General features: G+C 42.9%; 2 protein-coding genes across 2 annotated transcripts in view; one reads left to right on the top strand and one right to left on the bottom strand.

The window, feature by feature from the left end:
• LOC148900263 (voltage-gated potassium channel regulatory subunit KCNG4-like) overlaps positions 1-19,859 on the bottom strand; it is a 262,500-nt gene that overhangs the window by 120,439 nt on the left and 122,202 nt on the right. The window lies entirely within an intron of this gene.
• jph3a (junctophilin 3a) lies at positions 1,521-18,663 on the top strand. The gene is made up of 5 exons (XM_088991867.1): positions 1,521-2,848; positions 13,583-14,366; positions 15,205-15,329; positions 16,275-17,515; positions 17,683-18,663. The coding sequence occupies exons 1-5, from the start codon at positions 2,467-2,469 to the stop codon at positions 17,761-17,763; spliced, it is 2,613 nt and encodes an 870-aa protein (XP_088847993.1). The 5' UTR covers positions 1,521-2,466; the 3' UTR covers positions 17,764-18,663.

Here is a 19,859-nt window from a genome sequence, read left to right as displayed (position 1 = left end):
ACTGGTCGTATCGGCCCCATTTATATATCCCTAATGTCCAGACATGGCGGCGCCGGACACAGCTATGATAGGTCCCTACTCTCAGGTTGGGGGGGCAGAGGACCCCTCCCTGTGGCCCCACTGATAAACCGATAAACACGTTAAGGCAAAAATTAGTGCATCCAAAAGATAGACGACCAAATGAAAAACAAAGTAATGTAGTTTATTCCATACATTGTAAGAATGAAAATTGTAAAGAGCAGTACATTGGGGAGACTCAACAAATTCTCAAAAAAAGACTTTATCAACATCGCAGGGATAATACAAGTGGGCCTCAATCGGCAGTACATTTGCACCTAAAAGCTAGCAACCACTCATTTGACGACAATGAGGTTAAAATCTTAGCGAAAGAACATAGATGGTTTGAAAGGGGGGGTAAAAGAAGCGATTCTTATAAAACAACAAAATCCTTCATTAAACCGGTCTGGTGGGGTGAGGTTCAATTTGGATCGTTCATACAATAGCCTGCTTAGGCAAAACAGGTTAGGCAACTTTCGTAATGCTGATGAGGGTCGTTATGCTGATGAGGTGATACCGGTGGGAGTGGGGGTAATAGGCCAGTCGTTAGTCAGGAATGTAGGAACAATCAGTGGGCCCACAGGGAGGGGTCCTCTGCCCCCCCCCCCCAACCTGAGAGTAGGGACCTATCATAGCTGTGTCCGGCGCCGCCATGTCTGGACATTAGGGATATATAAATGGGGCCGATACGACCAGTCAGACTTTAGTTCGCTGACGAAGCCTCTTGGATAGGAGGCGAAACGTCCGAAACCTTCACTTTTGTACAGATGACGGCTGAAGAAACCTTCTCATCGATGGACCACTCCTGTACGACTGAGAGCTTACACAGACGTAAGACTTCCTGAATGTTCAGCGCGAGTCTTAAAACGTAAAATATAGCTATATGCGGTGGAATCTTATTAAAATACGCCCAGTAGAAGTCATTTGAAGTGATTTTACAAATTATGGACACAACTTGTCCGGGGACGTCGGTTGTCCTTTAAGTTTAGTTAACAAGTGGCAAAATGGCCAGTTTACACATATTAATCACAATGCCAATATTTAGATTTGCGCCGCTGCGTGGACATATTGATTGTCACAAACATTATAAGGTTGACCTCCCTTTTTATAAGCCCACTGAAGTAACCACTGTCATCCTCTTGTTCAAAAAGGCTGCCAATCATTAGACAAGGAAATACTAGTCCGAGATCAATGACCTTACCAGCCACCGCTTATCGGCGAATCATTTTGCTGACTGACCATTCTGAGGGGAGCAGCGGGAGCGGCTGAAATGAGGTTTGATATTTAGGAAAAGCAGGCTGTATCCACAATGGGATGGAGCAAAGAGCTCCAGACATGCTGCCATGGGTACCGTCCCGCACGTCTCTATCTCTTTAAGAGCGCGAGGGAAGGAGCGTGTATGTGTGCGTGTGGGGGAGGGGTATTGACTGGGGTGGAACAGTCCTGTAATGAGTAGATACAAGAGAGACGAACGAGATCATAGATGGAGGAAAATAGAGAAAGGCCAAAAATCAAGAGAGAAGCAGGTGACCAGGTGGAATTCAGGGACACGACAACATTTCTGTCTTAAGGGGGACGCTGGGATGGAGAGGACAATAGAGCGTAATATTTCTTTTCTGCATCTCTTGACACCCTAAGGAGAGAGCCTCCTGTGCAGAGTGGAGACGGGAAGGAAACAGGAGATAATCACACTCCACTTGCTGTTACGATTCAGAGACTCGGTCTGTAGCCTTAAATGTTTGTTTTCTGCTTCACGCTTGAAAGAAATTGCTTCAACTTTCTGCTTTGCAACAATTTTTCTGACTGACGTATCAGCCCGGTTGGATCTCAGCTTCATGTCTCCATGTCTGCCGGTGCAGGAGGGGTTGTTGGTATGCTCTATTGGCTAACTGAGCCGAGCTCAATTGCTGCTTCCGCCGCCGCTGCTGTCGTTAGTCTGTAGGCCTGCGGGATCGGTGGCAAAGCCGAGCGGTTGCTTTTCTGGAGCGACTTGCCGCACGACCGGGGCGATGGGCCGGTGAGCTCGCCAACTGCGCCAAAGGTGGAGGAGGCATCGGATGATGAGGATGGGGAGCACCGTTAGCCCACTTAGACGTGGGAAAGAGCATGTGCGACAACTGTTTCCATGACTTCGGCCCCGTCAGTGAAGCTTGGATTTCTTCTGCATCACAGATGATGCGTGTAAAGCCTTCCTGTCATTCAGAATCAGAATCAGAAAACCTTTATTCGACATTTCCGAACAGGAACCTGGATTTCACATTTGGAGGCGAGGATCGAAGGGGCCTGTGCCTCCTTGCTCCTTGTTCCGAGCAAGGCCTCCTCTCGACTATCTGCCTCTGAGTAAACCAGCCGGGCCTTTGCGTTTCTTTTTCCTGACATTCTAAGGATTTGCCAAAACCTGTTTCATGCATGTCCACTGGAGGCAGGTTTGACTTTGATGATGGGGGGTCGTACTGTGGGGGGTGGGAGCAGGGAAAAGCCCACGGCAGAGGGGTCTGTACAGGGCCACAGGGTCAGGGTGAGTACGCAGGGGCATGGAGTCACGGCTTTGAGGTCCTGGGTGTGTACACGTGGCCCAGTGGGAACAACTATCAGGGCACCTGGGCCCAAGGCAAGCGGCATGGCATTGGAGTGGAGAGCAAGGGCCGCTGGGATTATCGAGGGGAATGGACCCAAGGGTTTAAAGGTCGCTATGGACAACTGGAGAGCACAGCCAGCGGCGCTCACTATGAGGGAACGTGGAGCAACGGACTCCAGGATGGATACGGAACTGAAACCTATTCTGATGGAGGTAAAACCCATTCAGAGTCATGTCGTCATTCTGAGTGAATCTGTCTCAAACTGATATCACCGCAAACTATTACAGTAAAGTCTTGTTATATCGATATCGGATATATCGATAGTCCCGGTTATATCGATACTATTTCTATGCAGGCACGGCGAAAATTACATGCAAACAGGGTCGGATATATCGATAGTCCCGGTTATATCGATATTTTTTCGGACTCCCTTGAATATCGATATAACGAGACTTTACTGTATTTGGAGATTTAAAAATGAATTTTCAGGCAGCAAGTTGAACATGTTGAGCGTGGTGTAAACGCTGAGCACATTATTCTCACGGTTCTTTGCTTCAGGGCTTTGAATCGAGCCTTTGGCCTACGCAAGTGGATTTGTGTGTTTTTCCCAAGTTTGCTCAGGTGCTCTTCTGTATAGTCCCAAATTACACTTACAAATACAAATGTTAAAATACTCTAAGATTCTATTTTTTGTGAATGCAAACTTTTGTTTGCCCAATGATTACCGTATTTTTTGGTGTAAAAAGGTTTTCCAAATATAATATAGAAATATATATAAAAGCTTTCAAAATATAAGGCACAGCACAAGACACTTGAGTAGAGGCTGGGGTTATGCACTCCTTCTATGGGGGGAAATGGAGTCAGTGGCTGCTGACAGTAGTTGCGAGTCCTGTTGTGGCTCAATATTGGATTGGATTGGATTGGATGTGCCTTTATTAGTCTCACAATGGAGAAATTTACATTTCACAGCAGTAAAGTGATGAAAGGAATGAAAGTAGAAAAACGAAATACATGAGCTGCTGGAAGGCAGCCACTCTCGCGGCGCCGTCTTGAAGTCAAAAGAACAAAAAAACAACAACTAAATAACAAATAATATGACAGCATAGGGACAATGTGACAAAACAAAGACACAGAGAGACACTTTCACTCTTCAGGACTTGCTGTACCCTCTTTGTGATGACATGAAGCAGTTCTAGATGAAAGAGGAGAGGATCAAAGCGTCTTTCCACCAGTGGATCAGGGACATCATGGTGGAATGTGCACGTCGACTACAAGCTAAATGTTGAAAGCAAACACACAGCTGTAGCATCCATTGACGAAGAGATTGTCTCACATCTCCTGTTCCACATAAATCTGCTTCAATTCCAAGCCGCAACAGTTCCACATACGCATTGGCGCTCTGCGCTGACGCTCCTTTCTTATCGCGGGTTCCTCAAGCCATGCATCCATCCAGCCGCAGACTGTCCAACAGCACTGACCTTTCCGCTAAACAAAGTGGGGCTGTGAAGATGCTGCCCATTACAGGCGCAAAAAAGCACAATGGCCCCTTTGGTGTCCAGCGATGGCAGTCGAATGGCTCCGACATTCCTCCCATTCAAAAACAGCAGTGGCATATTCATGCTGCCGAAAAGGCGCAACCGCTCAGCACAGTCTCCCCCTTGATGAATGTCGTGGTCAAAAACTTCACATATAAGGCGCACTTGTGTATAAGGCGCAGGGTCATCTTTTGAAGAAAATCAAAGCTTTTGGGTGCGCCTTATGCACCGGAAATTACGGTAATTGCTGACTCTCACCCAGAGTTTACTGGGCTACAGCTCATGTGTGAATGGATGGATGGAAATGGTAGCAGTTGCTGAGCCTCGTGTAAAGTGCACAACTTCTCAAGTGCGCTAACATAAATATAAGTTGGGGTTACATTTTGAGTCATCAGGGGGCTGTGTCTGTATCATTTATATATTTATATATATTATAATATAATTTTATTATAATTATAATATATTTATATTATTTGTTATTTAGTTTTTTTTTTGTTCTTTTGACTTCAAGACGGCGCCGCAAGAGTGGCTGCCTTTCCAGCAGCTCATGTATTTTTGTTTTTCTACTTTCATTCCTTTCATCACTTTGCTGCTGTGAAATGTAAATTTCTCCACTGTGAGACTAATAAAGGCATATCCAATCCAATTTATTATATTATAAAACATAATATAAAAAAAGACAGTCAATGCATTCCTTATTTGCTCAGCATCACACCCTATGTGCTATAAAGTCGCCATGGTAACACCAAGACATCAGGTCAGCATGTTACTAGAGAACATATATATATACGTCTAATTGGCTGTTTGGCCCACCCTGCCGTCCGCTGTTTCCCTGTTTGAGACCCTTAATGCGTGATGATCAGTGATGGAAGTGCAGGGAACACAGCCTTGTGCATTACAGAGAGGGTGTTTTTAAGTTACTCTTACAAAAAGCTCTAATACTGGGAATGTTAACTCTACGCTCAATGCATGAGGGCAGACAAAAACCCACTGCGTCATATAATGTAACACGCCTGCCTTGGTCTTCCGCTCACGTGGAGGACCGCCGACAGAGGAATTCAGCATGCACGAGCTGACACATTTTCTCCAAGCCAGTAAATCCAGGCACATAACACACAGGAGAACCAAATGGGACATAAATTAGAAGGCTCCTGGGCCCACACAGCACAAGCTTGCTTGTTTTCAGCACCACAGACAGCTCCTGGTCATCGTGTGGACAATTCAACCAATTATCCCAGGCGGTAGACGCTAACAAATACTTTGGCAAGGAGCTTCATTGGCTGAAACGACAAATTCATAGCATCTTTGCACACTATATATTTTCTATGTGCGTTTGCACTGCTTTGAAGAAACACCAATTTTAGAAAGGCATTCATCAAACAGTATTTTAATCAATGTATGCTTGCACTGAACTGCAATTCCCTGCATCATGTGTAGTTACATTTTACTCCTGGAATGGAGCAGAAATAACCGAATAACCAAAACATGTCCTAAAAACTGCCCTCACAACCTTTATACAATAGCAAATTACAACGAAACGTGTGGATGAAATCTTTAAAGCAGTTTTTTTCTGAATTATACAATATTCATTCAGGGAAAAAAGCAAATCACAGCAATGGATGTATTGTGTGTTTGTGTGTGTTTTTTTGTGGGACATGGGAGGGCAGGACGGTGGCATGGTTTAGTCTTTACAACTGATTTTGTCAAAATTCACTCTGTCTAGTAGTCGTACATGGTATGGAGCATGTCTTCCACTTAAAGTTGTTCCAAAAATGTGGCAATTAATTCTAAAAACTGTACCTTCAAATGTGTGACAGACAGAAGATCCATTATTTGACTTAATGATTACCATCAATAACTGGATTGCTCTTGATATGTGCACTGCAATAAAACAAAACATAGCCCCTTCATAACTCATTTACACTCATAGAACTCAAATCCTTTTTGAAGTGACAGAATGAATTCTCCATTAATCACAGCAAGACATCCAAATTATGAATTAGCATAGTAGCCATCACCGTGCCATCACTATGTGGACTGTTTACGAGGGTTTTTTTTGCAATCAAATGTGTTATCTTTATGCCCAATATCATAAAATGTACACCGAATAATGTAAACTTTTTTTTCGTTTCAGTTCACAGACTGTTTCACCAAAAGTCTTTAGAAATCAGTTTCTTTAGCGGCGCGACGTGTGAAATGGGTGTTTTGGGGTGTCACCAGTCTTTTTTTCACAGCATCTTCGTCATGGTAAATGTTAAGGCAATTCGCTATACGAACATTTGTAAACCCCTTTTACATTTCCTTTTGCATCATTTTGTTTTTCTTGGACTTCCTGACATGTCACATCCTGCCCGCCTTCATATGATGTCACATCCTGCCCGCCTTTACATGACGTCACATCCTATCCGTCTTTATAAAAGTTGCCAACACGCCCCATCTCTCTCTGTCTCTGGCCCACCTCAACCGATCTCATAATATCCCTGCTGTCTAAAAGATTAAAATAATATATTTTGTTCAACACCTTGGTTCCTGCTGATTTTACGACCATCTTCTAACACAGTGAAGAGCCAAGAACCAGAGGAAATGATCATTTTTAACCCATCTGTAAATTTATGAACACTTACCTTGACTGTGGCCAAAAAGTAGTGGATAGCATTTACGCTTTGTGAGTGGACTCCTTACAACATCATTGGTGGATTTTTAGAATAATATTGGATGGCTGATCACCGCCATTACCATCATTATCATCACCAATCGAATTTCTGTTTCACTTTTACTTTATTATTTATAATATTGAGTGCGATCATGACTTTGAAAACTCTGATTGATAGATTTCATTCAGTTTGTTTCTCAATTGTTCTTGAATTTCTGTGGATCAAGGCATTTTCTTTATTTAGGATCCCAAATCATAGCAATAATTTATTAGAGGAAAGCACAGTAACCATTATTGAAGTGCCGTTTTTAACTTAGATTCTCTGGTGATTTTTAGCATTCTTAAAATACTTTGCAGCATTATTTCCTGTTTGTGTGGCCTAATTGGGAATTAATGCAAGATAGGATGTAATTAGGACACGTTCTGTGTCCCAATTACACACTACATACTAATTATGCACTGAGCTAACCGAATGGCCTTCCTCTGAGAAAACAAGACCACAGACCCTCCTTTCAGCTCTCACTCTGGATTCAAGACAACATGTTCGCTTTTAGTGCCCCCTTACTGCAGTGCTTTGTCAATTTAACAGACACACAACAGCTGCATTATGACCTAAGTCAGTGAAATCGTTAAGCCTATTTTTGGGGGGCTGAATGCTCCGTAGAATGTTCGGAACTGATGTTTACATTTATTTAAAAAAAAAATAATCTTCAGTACAATGTGTTCATAACATTAAATTAAATTAATTCTCACCTTACCCATCTTTCGGCATGGAAATATGTTTTAAAAAACGGGGTATTTCCCTTTTACTTCCAAGTGTAAAGAACGTAGCACTTGTCGTGTCTCATTGTCCAATCTTTTCCATTTAATCATGTAGAAAATGTCCTTATGAGGAGAATAGCAGTCCATGTTTTCACTGCGACCATGCCAGCAGTATTACATGCTTCTGATTATGTCTGTTCTCGTAGAAAGGAGTGCCAAAACTGCAGACTAAAAGCTGCATGAGTGAAAATGTGAAATATGGGATACAATGTCATTCACTTAAAACTGTTAGTTAACGCTCCCATTTCAATCCTTTCCAGTTGATCAACCACATGAATGTACTGACTATACAGTCCATATATTACATCCGACCATGTTTGCTCCTAGCCTACCATGCATGTTTTTGGAATGTGGGATGAAATTAGAGAACCTCGAGAAAAACTATCTATGCAAGGAGAGAACACACAAACACCACACAGGAAAGCCCAAGCCGGAATGCACTGTGATGCGGGCGTGTTAACCAGTCGACAACCACGTTGCCAATCAATTAGTAGTGGATAATAATATGTAGATATGTTTTTATTACATTTTTGAAGAAAGTATTCATCACTGCCGGTAGAAACAATTAATTAGTTGCAAGCCCAGCCCAGCTAACAGCAGAAAGTCCCATGCTACTAATATCCATTCAGCCATTATCCAAGCCATCTATCTTCGCGTGGGTGGCAGGCGTGCTGGAGCCTATCCCAATTGTCTTTGTGCATCCCTCAACTGATTGCCAGTCAGTTGCAGGGAACACACAGAAAAGCAACCATCCGCGCTCACATTCAAACCTATAGGGACAATTTAGAGCAGTAATTTGGTAGGAAGCATCGAACCCCACCAGTTTCATATGCTCATTCACCGAACCCTGCTTCCAATGACTGTGCCTACTAACTGCAGACTAGACTGAGGGGGGGACCTCTGTGGCGGAGGATCCAACGAACCCCTGAGAGCGACTCACCGAACCCCTAGGGTTCGATCGAACCCAGGTTAAGAACCACTGATTTCCATTAATATGCTATGCATATATGGATATGGATATGTGGGAGGAAACCGGGGTACTCTGAAAAAAAACCTAAAAACACCCACCCACTTTGAGGTGGACATACTAAACAGTGACAATAACATACTAAACTTTGGTTTGCAATACACGCAAAGCTCCGAAAGATGAGGTTTTAGAGCAGTGGTTCTGATAGAGATTAAACAGAATAAGAAATTATCATATTTAAAAGTTTCATGCTGTTATATGCTTCGCCAACATGTGAGACTGAATACACAATTGAAGCACAGACAACCTGGGGAAAATCAGGTGAACAGACACAGCAAGTTAAACTGTTAGCTTCAGCTACGAGATCTGGCCTTGCACAGAATTTAGTACGTGGGATATTCTTTTATCACCAAAGTTATTTACGACTTGAACATCCTGCACATGAAGAGCTCATTAGCCAGGTTACAAATTTATCAACTCATGGAAAAGACAATGTTTTATTGCTTACAGCTGTTGAGGCTCAGGACATTCCAGGGGCGTGGTATTCTTATCAAGAAAACTATGCTTTACTAATGTATCACTTTAATTTGCATATACTATCGATAAATAGCTTGGCAGAGGGCTCCAGAATTCAGACGTCTGTCATGAATGGCTGCGTCTCCTGCCGGCAGTAGGGACACTCTTTCTGGGTTCGAGTCTTCATCCACAGTGTCTGACTGTCATATCTCTGACAGGTTCTTAAACATGTTCGAGACACTGAACCCCACCAGTTTTAAATGCTCATTCACCGACCCCTTCTTTAAATGACTGTTCCCAATAACTGCAGATTAGACTGAGGGGTGGACCTCTTTGGCGGAAGATCCACCGAATCCCTGAGACTGACTCACCGAACCGTTAGGGTTTGATCGAACCCAGTTTAAGAACCACTGTTTTAGAGTGGATAGTTGAGCTCAGTCACTGGTGGTTGACATCAATGGATAATCATCATCATCATCTGTCACGGTTTGCAAGGTGGTGAGCTACAAGGTGGTTGTGGATCCCAAAAAGCAGGCAGGAGGGAGCAGCAGGTTGTATTTAAGAAATTGTATTAAAATAAAGTCAACGGGAACAAAATCTAAAACATCAAAACCATCTGAACAGAAAAATACAAAGTATCAAAGAAAAACCAAGAGTAAAAGACTGCCATGATGAAACAAACATGCACAGCATACCATGCATATACAATGCACAATGCATACAATGACCCGACACCGAATGGTTGTGCCGGGAGTCCTTTTAACTGCCCCTGATTAAGACGACCAACACCTGAGCAACTGAGGGCGGGGCTACTACCCGTTGGTTGCCAACCTAGAACGTGGCAGTCTGCCACTGATCAGGACGACCAGCACCTGTGCAGGTGCAGGCGCGTCCGACAGCGCCACCCGTTGGTCACCAACCAGATCGTGACAGTACCCCCCCTTAAAGGGACTGCTTCCAGAAGTCCCAACAGTCTCCCAAAAGGTCCAACTCGCCAACTTAGCACACTGACTTTACAGTGCAGAGGTCGTGAGTCCAAGACCTGCTTCAGCCATCCTGTGTGGAGTTTGCATGTTCATCCCAGGCCCGCGTGGGTTTTCTCCGGGTCCTCCGGTTCCCTCCCATATTCCAAAAGCATGCATGGCAGGCAGATTGAACACTCTAAATATTCACAAGGTGTGAGTGTGAGAGAGAATGGTTGTTTGTCTCTGTGTGCCCTGCGAATGGCTTGTAACCAATTCAGGGTGTCCCCTGCCTAGTGCCCTAAGATGGCTGGGATAGGCTCCAGCACCCACCGCGACCCTAATGTGGAATAAGCGGTACGGAAAATGGATGGTTCGATGGACGGATAATAATAATAATAATAATAATCAACAACATTCATTATTAACATTAATTATCATCATTATCATCATAATATCATTGTAGGCCATCATTTTAATTTGTCTTTAGCGTGTGAATCGTTGTTCGTCTCTGTGTGCTCTGTGATTGACTGGTGACCAGTTCAACGTAAACTCCACATACTGAAAAATGATTACCGTATTTTACAGTGTATAAGGCGCACCAAGTATAAGGCGCACCCCCAATGAATGGTGTGTTTTCATACTTTTTCCAAAGATAATGCGCACCGGACTACAAGGCACACCTTCAATGAACGATAAAAGATTTGTATATAAAAAATATGTATATATGTATATATATGAATATCTAAAAGTTTTCCAAATATAAGGCACACCACATTATAAGGCACTACAGTAGAGGCTGGCATTATGCACTACTTCTTCTACAGGGGGAAATGGAATCGATGGCTGCTGACAGGAGTTGCGAGATCTGTTGTGGCTCAATACTCCTTCATATATAAGGCGCATCTACATATACGGTACAGGGTCTTCTTTTGCGGAAAATCAAGGCCTTTGGGTACGCCTTATACACAGGAAAATACGGTACTTTGTCTAATTTGCAAAAGGATTGTTTTCATGCTTGACTTTGTGTATTTTGTCTAAATTACATTTCAGCTCATTTGCAAGTGATATTGTCTGCCAACTGTCACGGTTTGCAAGGTGGTGATGGCGGGTGCGGATCCCAAAAAGCAGGCAGGAGGGAGCAGGCGGTTGTATTTGAGAAATTGTATTAAAATAAAGTCAGCAGGAACAAAATGTAAAACATCAAAATCATCTGAATGGAAAAAATACAAAGTATCAAAAGAAAACCAAGATTAAAAGTCCGCCAAGATTAAACAAACACAATGCATATAATTGCATCCAACAGCATACAATGTGTTCAACGGCATTCAATGACATTTAACAATTACCCGACACCGAATGGTCGTGCCAGGTGTTCTTTTGAGTATGACTGATTGGAAACGACCGGCGCCTGTGCAGGTACAGGCGGGGTCGCCAACCAGATCATGACACCAACGTTTCACCCATATATGATTATACCACTGAGCTGCATCCCTGGACATTGTTTTTCATTTATGTCGGTGGTTCTTCACCGGGGTGTGAGAATGCTTCCTAGGATAATGGTCGGGTAACCAAAAACAGTGAAAAATTCTGGAAATCAAAAAGGCATTGTGTTAATTGGCATTATAGTTGTAAAGTAAACCAATTACTGTATTATAATTCTAATGTATATGCATTATATATAATGTACAGTGATACCTCGGTTTACGAACCCCTTGGCTTACGAACTTTTCCGTTTACAAACGTTATATTTTTGAAAAATTTACCTTGGCATACGGACGTTTTTCGGGATACACATGGAGCTGTCTCAATGATGTGTCGTTCGCGAACGAGCCCGTTCTTCTAACAACAAAATGGCAGCCGACTGTTTTTGTCCTCTATACCCCGGCCACAGTCATCGGTTAAAGCCACGTGATTTGTCAAGAACGCAGCAGTGAGGGGGGGGGGGGTTACAGATAGAGAGTGAAGCCGTTCTCCAAAAAGAAAATGACTGCCGACCCCACCCCCAGTCTTCGGTTAAAGCCACGTGATTGGACAAGAACACCGCAGTGAGGGGAGGTGGTTTACACATTAAAGAGACAGGCAGACTACAGTGACAGAGTTTCAACTTTGATAGTTCAAAGGCAGAGTGTAGACTGCAAGGTTAAAATATCCCATCAATCAGGCTCCACAAACAACCCGCATAAACCATCTGTACACTGCAAAAAGCTGTCAACCCAGCTAAACAGAACACAATTGATGAGGAACTAGATACAATTATCACAGAGAAAGCACCTACAAGGGATCCTTCCTCAAGATGGTACAAGAAGGTTACGTTCCTCATCAAGTGTTTAATGCTGATGAAACCGGTTTTCACTCCATTCCATCAAGCCATCAACGACCATCACAAAGGTAAATAAAACAACTTTATCATACAGTAGTTTATTTCTTTAATTATAATACCATAGCACATTTATTATACATAAAATAAGGTATATTTTGTGTAGTTTTAAGGCTTAGAAAATTAGAAAGTAGAAAATTATGTTTGATGGGGACGTGGGAATGGATTATTCTCATTTTAATTGTTTCCTATGGGAATTTTTTTTGGGGGGATACACACTTTTCGCCTTACACACTCTGTCTGGGAACCAATCAAGTTCGTAAGCCAAGGTATCAGTGTATACAATAATGTTGGTAATTTCTTTCCTAATATGCAATGCACTTGCAATGCATTATTTTGTCGTCAGTTATATAAGTATAGAATTAAATACATGATGACATTGTTAGTTACACATTATGATTATCTCATCTCATCTCATTTTCCGTACCGCTTATTCCTCATTAGGGTCGCGGGGGTTGCTGGAGCCTATCTCAGCTGTCTTCGGGCACGAGGCGGGGGACACCCTGAATTGGTTGCCAGCCAATCGCAGGGCACACAAAGACATACAACAGTCACTCTCACACTCACACCTAGGGACAATTTGGAGTGGTCAATCTGCCTGCCATGCATGTTTTTGGAGTGTGGGAGGAAACCGGAGGACCCGGAGAAAACCCACGCGGGTCCGGGGAGAACATGCAAACTCCACACAGGGAGGCCGGACCGGGATGCGAACCGGCGACCTTTGCACTGTGAAGCCGGTGTGCTAACCACTCGACTACCGGGCCGTCCCATTATGATTATGATATCAATATTCCTTTTCAACAATTCTGAAAGGCGGTACGAGAACTGGTTGGTGAATCGAATGGGGTGCGAACAAGGAAAAGGGTTCAGAAACACTGATGTATGAACTGTCTCTGGAATTGTTCCAAAAATTGACACTAAGTGTGAACCAATGTGTGATCATGTTCCATGACATAATGACAGTTATGAAGTCGCAAAAGATAGCCATACTTATGTTCCTTACTTACAGACAGGAATCTGCTTAACATTAGTTATCAAGTAGACAGGATGAATTTAGTACAACGATAGCCATACTTGTCTGACTTCTGATTCGTGTCTCTGCCTGGGCCAGGAACCTACCAGGGCCAGTGGCTGGCCGGGATGCGTCATGGCTACGGTGTGCGGCAGAGCGTGCCATACGGCATGGCGGCCGTCATCCTTTTCCCTCTGCAAACGTCCATAAACTCCCTCCGTTCTGAGCACAGTCACGGCCTCCCAGCTGTGCTTGAGGACCGCGTGGCCAATATGCCGCCGACAGACGGGGTGGCGGCTGGGCTGGCCGGCAGCCCCGTGGGCCGAGGAGGGTTTGCACTAACTGCTCCAAGTGAAGCCGAGCGCCAGAGAAAGAGGAAAGGTCGCTTCCGGCAGTCCATCTTAAGCGGCCTGAAACTACGACGCTCTGAATCAAAAAGCTCTCTTGCCAGTCAGCTGAGTAAGCAAAGTTCCTTCTGCAGCGAGGCCGGCATGAGTACGGTTAGTTCGGCTGCCTCCGACATCCACTCCAATGCGAGTGAGAATGAACAAGGTACTCCTGTGGATGCAACTGTCACAGAAATGTATGCGGGTGAGTGGCGGAGCGACCACAGGGCTGGCTGGGGGGTGGGTCGACGCTCGGATGGCCTTCACTACGCAGGTGAATGGGCAGGGAACAAAAGACATGGGTACGGATGCACTACATTTCCTGATGGCACCAAAGAGGAGGGAAAGTACAAACAGAATGTGTTGGTCAGTGGCAAGCGCAAGAACCTGATTCCGCTGAGGGCCAGCAAAATCCGAGAGAAGGTCGACAGAGCTGTTGAAGCTGCAGAAAAGGCTGTGGAAATTGCCAGGCAGAAAGCTGAGATTGCCATGTCAAGGTAATATAATGTTTACAGTATTTACAGCCATGTAAAACAAATCAAGACAGCACCCTTGTTTCTTCAGTTTCCCCTTCATTTTAAATGCCTGGTAAAACTCAAGGTACATGTTTGTCTGGACCAATATATTTATGACAACAAAACGGCTTCTAGGAGTTGAACACATATCAAGTGTGTTGCTTCCTCACGTGGTCTTGATGCGAACCAAAATCACTCATTCAATTTCTTCAATAAATAATTCTCGGTATTATACAGCCAGAAACGGTGCTTTAATTTTAGTGGCACCAGGCATTAAAATGAACACGAAATATAAGCAAACACTGTGGGTTCATAATTTTATTCCATCCATCCATCCATCCATCCATCCATCCATCCATCCATCCATCCATCCATCCATCCATATATACGTATGCATACTGTATATCTATACTGTACTGTACTGTACAGTATATACTGTATATACAGTATAGATAGATAGATAGATAGATAGATAGATAGATAGATAGATAGATAGATAGATAGATAGATAGATAGATAGATAGTACATAACTGTAGGATTATTGTACTGCCAAAAATAGTGAATGAGCTCATTGATTAAAACAAAAAATGTAAAATAGATTGCACAAATGTAATCAATTGTCATCTGACGGTGGAAGTATTCCAACAGTGCCACCAGTGATAGATTACAGAAAAAATATTGTCACTGCGGTATAAATCAATAATCAGTGAGTGAAATATTACTTCATCTGCTTCATGGACCATTTTTCAGCTAGTAAAAGATGGAACATTTTTTCTCTCAGAACCGTATGAATGAAATATTTCTAACTGTTGTGACTAGAATGAGCCACGCTCGTGGGAAGGCCGAGGCGGCTGAGAAAGTTGCACAAAAGGCCATGGAAGAATGTCGACTGTCACGTATAGCTGCCAAAGAGCTCTCACCCTCTTTTCATGTCCACGGCAATGGTGAGTTGTTATTCCTGGATGGAAATACCATGAATATTGTTTTTAGGTCCATGAAATCATGTACATTTTACATGGTGATAACATTACAGCTGCATTTTCAGAAGCGGGGGCTCCTCTAATTCAAATCATGTTGTCAAACTAATGTTAGTACCATTTTTTTTTTTACTTCTACGGCATTTTCCACATCAACAATTACTATTCGTAAATAAGGTAATACATAGTTCTACACCACCACTGGTTAAAAGCACAATATAGTGCAGTTAGATCACAGTTGTTAAAGTAAAGGCCAGGAGCCAAATCTGGCCTGCCACATCATTTCATTCAACCCGCGAATGTAAATCAAGCATGTCAAGTGCCATGATGCTTGCTAAGGTCCAAACCAAAATTTCAAATTGGCTCATGTAAACCACAATAACAGTCATTATTCTTGACTTCAGATTGTAAAACTAGTTATTCATATACGTATTTGTTGTATATATATGTAATATGTGGAGGAGATGAAACATTGTAATTGTCTTCTGAAATTCATAATAGCCCTCGAGAGGAAACTGTAACGACAATGTGGCCCGCTGCACCCCTGCGTTATATATATATATATATTTTTATCTGCTGTACAGAATTTTTGATACAGCTCTGGCACTAAGATTATGGTGCAGTACCTCATGTGATAAATTAGGATAATGTATCGACAAGTTTGCGAGAGAGAGAGAAAGCCATAGAGATACTTTTGCAACAATTCTGCCGCGGAATATAATACTTTTAAAGACTGAACCTAACGACGACTGCTTGTCCAGAATTCTGTTTGTTTCCATCTTTTACTTTGTCACACAGCATGCTATTAACACTGCTCCATATTCTTTCACACACTTGCCATCTAATGAGTTCACTGTGGGCTTGTGCCAGTTCACTTCATTGGTGTTATGACGTATCCAACTGTTTTCCTAGGGCTTGAATGTCAGAAGCCCCAGCACCAGAATGTCAAGGACAAAGACCACGAGGTGATCTCCACTGGAACAGACAGTCCAGAGCTGTGTACTCTTGACACGACACCGCCGGTAATCACACCCGATGTCAGCCCTGTGCTGGGTGTCCCCATCTGCCCGACCCGCAGCCCACCCAATCATGTACCTCGCCCCAGAAATGCTTGCTTCATGAGACAGGGCGCTGTGGACGTTCATGGCGGCTCAGAGATCCAGGTGCTGGTGGAGTCACGGGGTATGGACTTGCCGAAAGTGGGTGCTCACAACTGGGCTGATGGCATATACCCGGATCGAGGATGTAGCAGCCGCTCGACAACACCTTCTTTACTAGAAGAACAGGATGGCCAAATTAATGGTCACGATCCAGTCCCATTGACCAACCACAAGCTATGTGAGAAACCAAGTTCCAATTCCAAATTCCGGGAGCACACTTCTCACAGAGAATGGGAGCATTCCATGTCCAACCAAAAGTCTTCTAAGCATACCACTTTCACTCACAAGTCAAGGGAAAACGCGTCATCCAATCATAAAACCTGGGATAATTCAGCTATCAATCACAAGGCCTGTGAGCATGCCTCTTCCAACTATAGGCAGGTACACATTTTGTCAGATCACAAAGCCTTGGAACATAAGATGTCCAATCACAAGACTTCTGAGCATGCTTCCTCCAATCACACGTCCCAGCATTACGTCGACTCCAACCACAACCCCAGTGACCACGTTGCCTCCATTTACAACTTTCGAGAGCACGTCTTCTCCAACCACCGCCGAAAGCAGCACAATCCCTCCAACCAAAAGCTTCATGAGCATGCTCTAAGTGACCAAAGGGAAGATGGCCTGACCGAGGGTTGGACTGCTGAAAGCACCCTTCGGTGGAGCCCCGTCCATTCACGCCTCACCGAGCAGGATGAGGAAAGGATAAATGAATACACAGTAGACATGAGGCTTCAGTGTCCGGAATCGCAGCTATCTCAAGGAATGGCTCCGGAATCGCCAGCCCCCAAAAACAATAGGCTGCGATCCAGAGGCCTGCGACCACTTCGAGAGGGATCCGTGGACTCTGTCCAGATGCTGGACAATTTGAGTGCGGGGACGGAGCTCGAGGACTGGCCACTGCAAAGGGACCTCACCCTCTCCCCACCATTTCAGTCTCAGCCCATCACTCTGGAGCAGGATGGAGAGCTTCGTAGCTTCAAATCAAACTCAGTAAGTCCGGCTCTATCTTGGTTTTGCAACTGTTTCTTCACAGCACAGGAAAGACAAAACTATGCTTATTTTTTTAAATGGCAAAGAAGCAGAGACTATAATTTCATCCAAGCATTTCTCATAGAGAACTTGGCTAATTTATTTCTTTTCATCCTCCCATTTTCTAGGGCTCCAGCTCCATTCTGGTGGTTATGGTCATCTTACTCAATATTGGAGTAGCCATCCTTTTCATCCATTTCTTTATTTAAACTGAAACAGGTATGATCGATCTACTTAGACTTATCAATGACTGCAGTATATTCTATTATTACTTTGAGAAGAACATTTTGCTTATTCCACTGTAGCCCACAGCCTGAATGGCGGACACCGAATCTTAGTGAAGAGGCCCATTTTAGTTTCTGCATGAATGCAATTTATTTTAATCTCTTATTTTCAGCTTGCAACCATTAAAATATGATTGAATAAGATACACAACAAAGTGAAGATCGTAGCTTTAAATGATTGTGGCATTTAAGGACACATACGCATGGGTGTCCATTGCATACGGTTTAAAGGACGGTCACGGGTGGATTTGGTTAATTTTCCACATCAATCCATCCATCCAGCCATGTTATGAGCTGCTCAAGTGTTAAGGGGAATACTGGAGCATATACCAACTGTCTTCTGGGAGTAGGAGGGGTACATGATGAGAACAACAGTAATGCTTACACTCACACCTTTGTGAGTGTTCCATTAACCTGTGACACATGTTTATTGGAATGTGGGAGGAAACCTGAGTACCCAGAGAAAACCCACACAAGCATGGAGAACATGTAAAATCCACAGAGGGAGCCCAGAGCCGGACGCGAGCCCTGCATTTCTGCACCGCAAGGTCAACGACCTAACCAGGCGATCACTGGGCTGCCCCTATTTTCCACCCAGTACAAAAATAAAACACAAGAATCAGGTTATCATTTTAGATGGTAACCAAGAACATGAAAGTCAAACTACATTCTTGCACTGCACATAAAAACAAACATTTAGACTTTTGTCTTTCAACCTTTTCCCTTCTCTGTCCCATTTATCAATTTCTTTCCCCTGTTCGCACTATGCGCTACATACAGAACTATGCTGCAAGAGTAGATCCATTTAAAGGGCTCAGCCATTATTTATATTTTATATATATATATATATATATATATATATATATATATATATATATATATATATATATATATATATATATATATATATATATATATATATATATATATATATATATATATATATATATATATATATATATATATATATATATATATATATTATATATATATATGATTATATATCTGAAGTTCATTCCAAACCCACTTAAAATCTGTGCATGAGGCCTCGTGGGGTGTTGAAATGCATTGTCAATCCCTTTAACATAAACTGTTTGTTTGGACTCCGTACTAGTTAATGCTACTTGTTTCACTTGTTTGAGGTTGCCACACTCCACAGACCTAACTGTTTGGGTCTGGTAAAAAAAAAATGCATTCTTGTATAATTTGTGAACTTTTGTATATCATCAACACCATTTTTTTTCCCTCAAGAAACTGTTGGCGAAGAGAAATTTTTATGTCAGCACTCCTTGTACATTAACACACATTCGCACAGCAACCCAACATCTGACACGTTTAACTCCAGCTATTGTGAGAATAATTCAGCCTTGTCCCTTTGTACAGTTCCAGACTGTTATGTTATGACCGCTAATTATACTATGATATGTGTATGCGTCATTATTATTCATATTTGATACATTTCGCGAGCCAGAGAGAATGCAGAGTGCCTCATATTAATTCAATTTCCCTCTCAAATTATTTTTTATGTAAATTGCAATAAACCGCATCATGATGCCAGGCTATGAGGATACCAATAACCTTCAACACAACTCACACACTCCCCACTTAAACCAGGAATGGCATGCACTGTTTTGACTTGACTCTGTCCCGTCGGCACCCGTTGGACCATTCAAAATGGCAAGGTGGGGTTTCTAAAGTGTCATTTCATGACACTTTTTCCGCCAGATGAGATTTTTCCGCATGTTTGTTCAGCCTGCTCAATCTGGTGTCACTTTGTAAAGTCTCTTTCTTCTTGTCTCTTTGCTTCAGTAACACAAGGCTAGATGAGACATGGAGAGCAGTGTAAAATAAACGCTAGCTTTTAACTCTCAGTGGAAACTGAAATGTCATGAGTTTATGAATGGTATGAATACAAACTCTACTATTCTATTTTATACTCCACACCCAATGGCATCATCATGTTGTGACATCATTGCATGCCTGAGCATGCTATTTCTTATGCTTTGGTTTAAGAAGTTGTT

Source organism: Hippocampus bargibanti, linkage group LG03 (genome assembly GCF_051943395.1).
Source record: "Hippocampus bargibanti isolate YZ-2025 linkage group LG03, ASM5194339v1, whole genome shotgun sequence".
NCBI classification, from domain to species: Eukaryota; Metazoa; Chordata; class Actinopteri; order Syngnathiformes; family Syngnathidae; genus Hippocampus; species Hippocampus bargibanti.
Note: the sequence above shows the minus strand (reverse complement) of the source record. Positions and strands in the feature narration are given on the sequence as shown.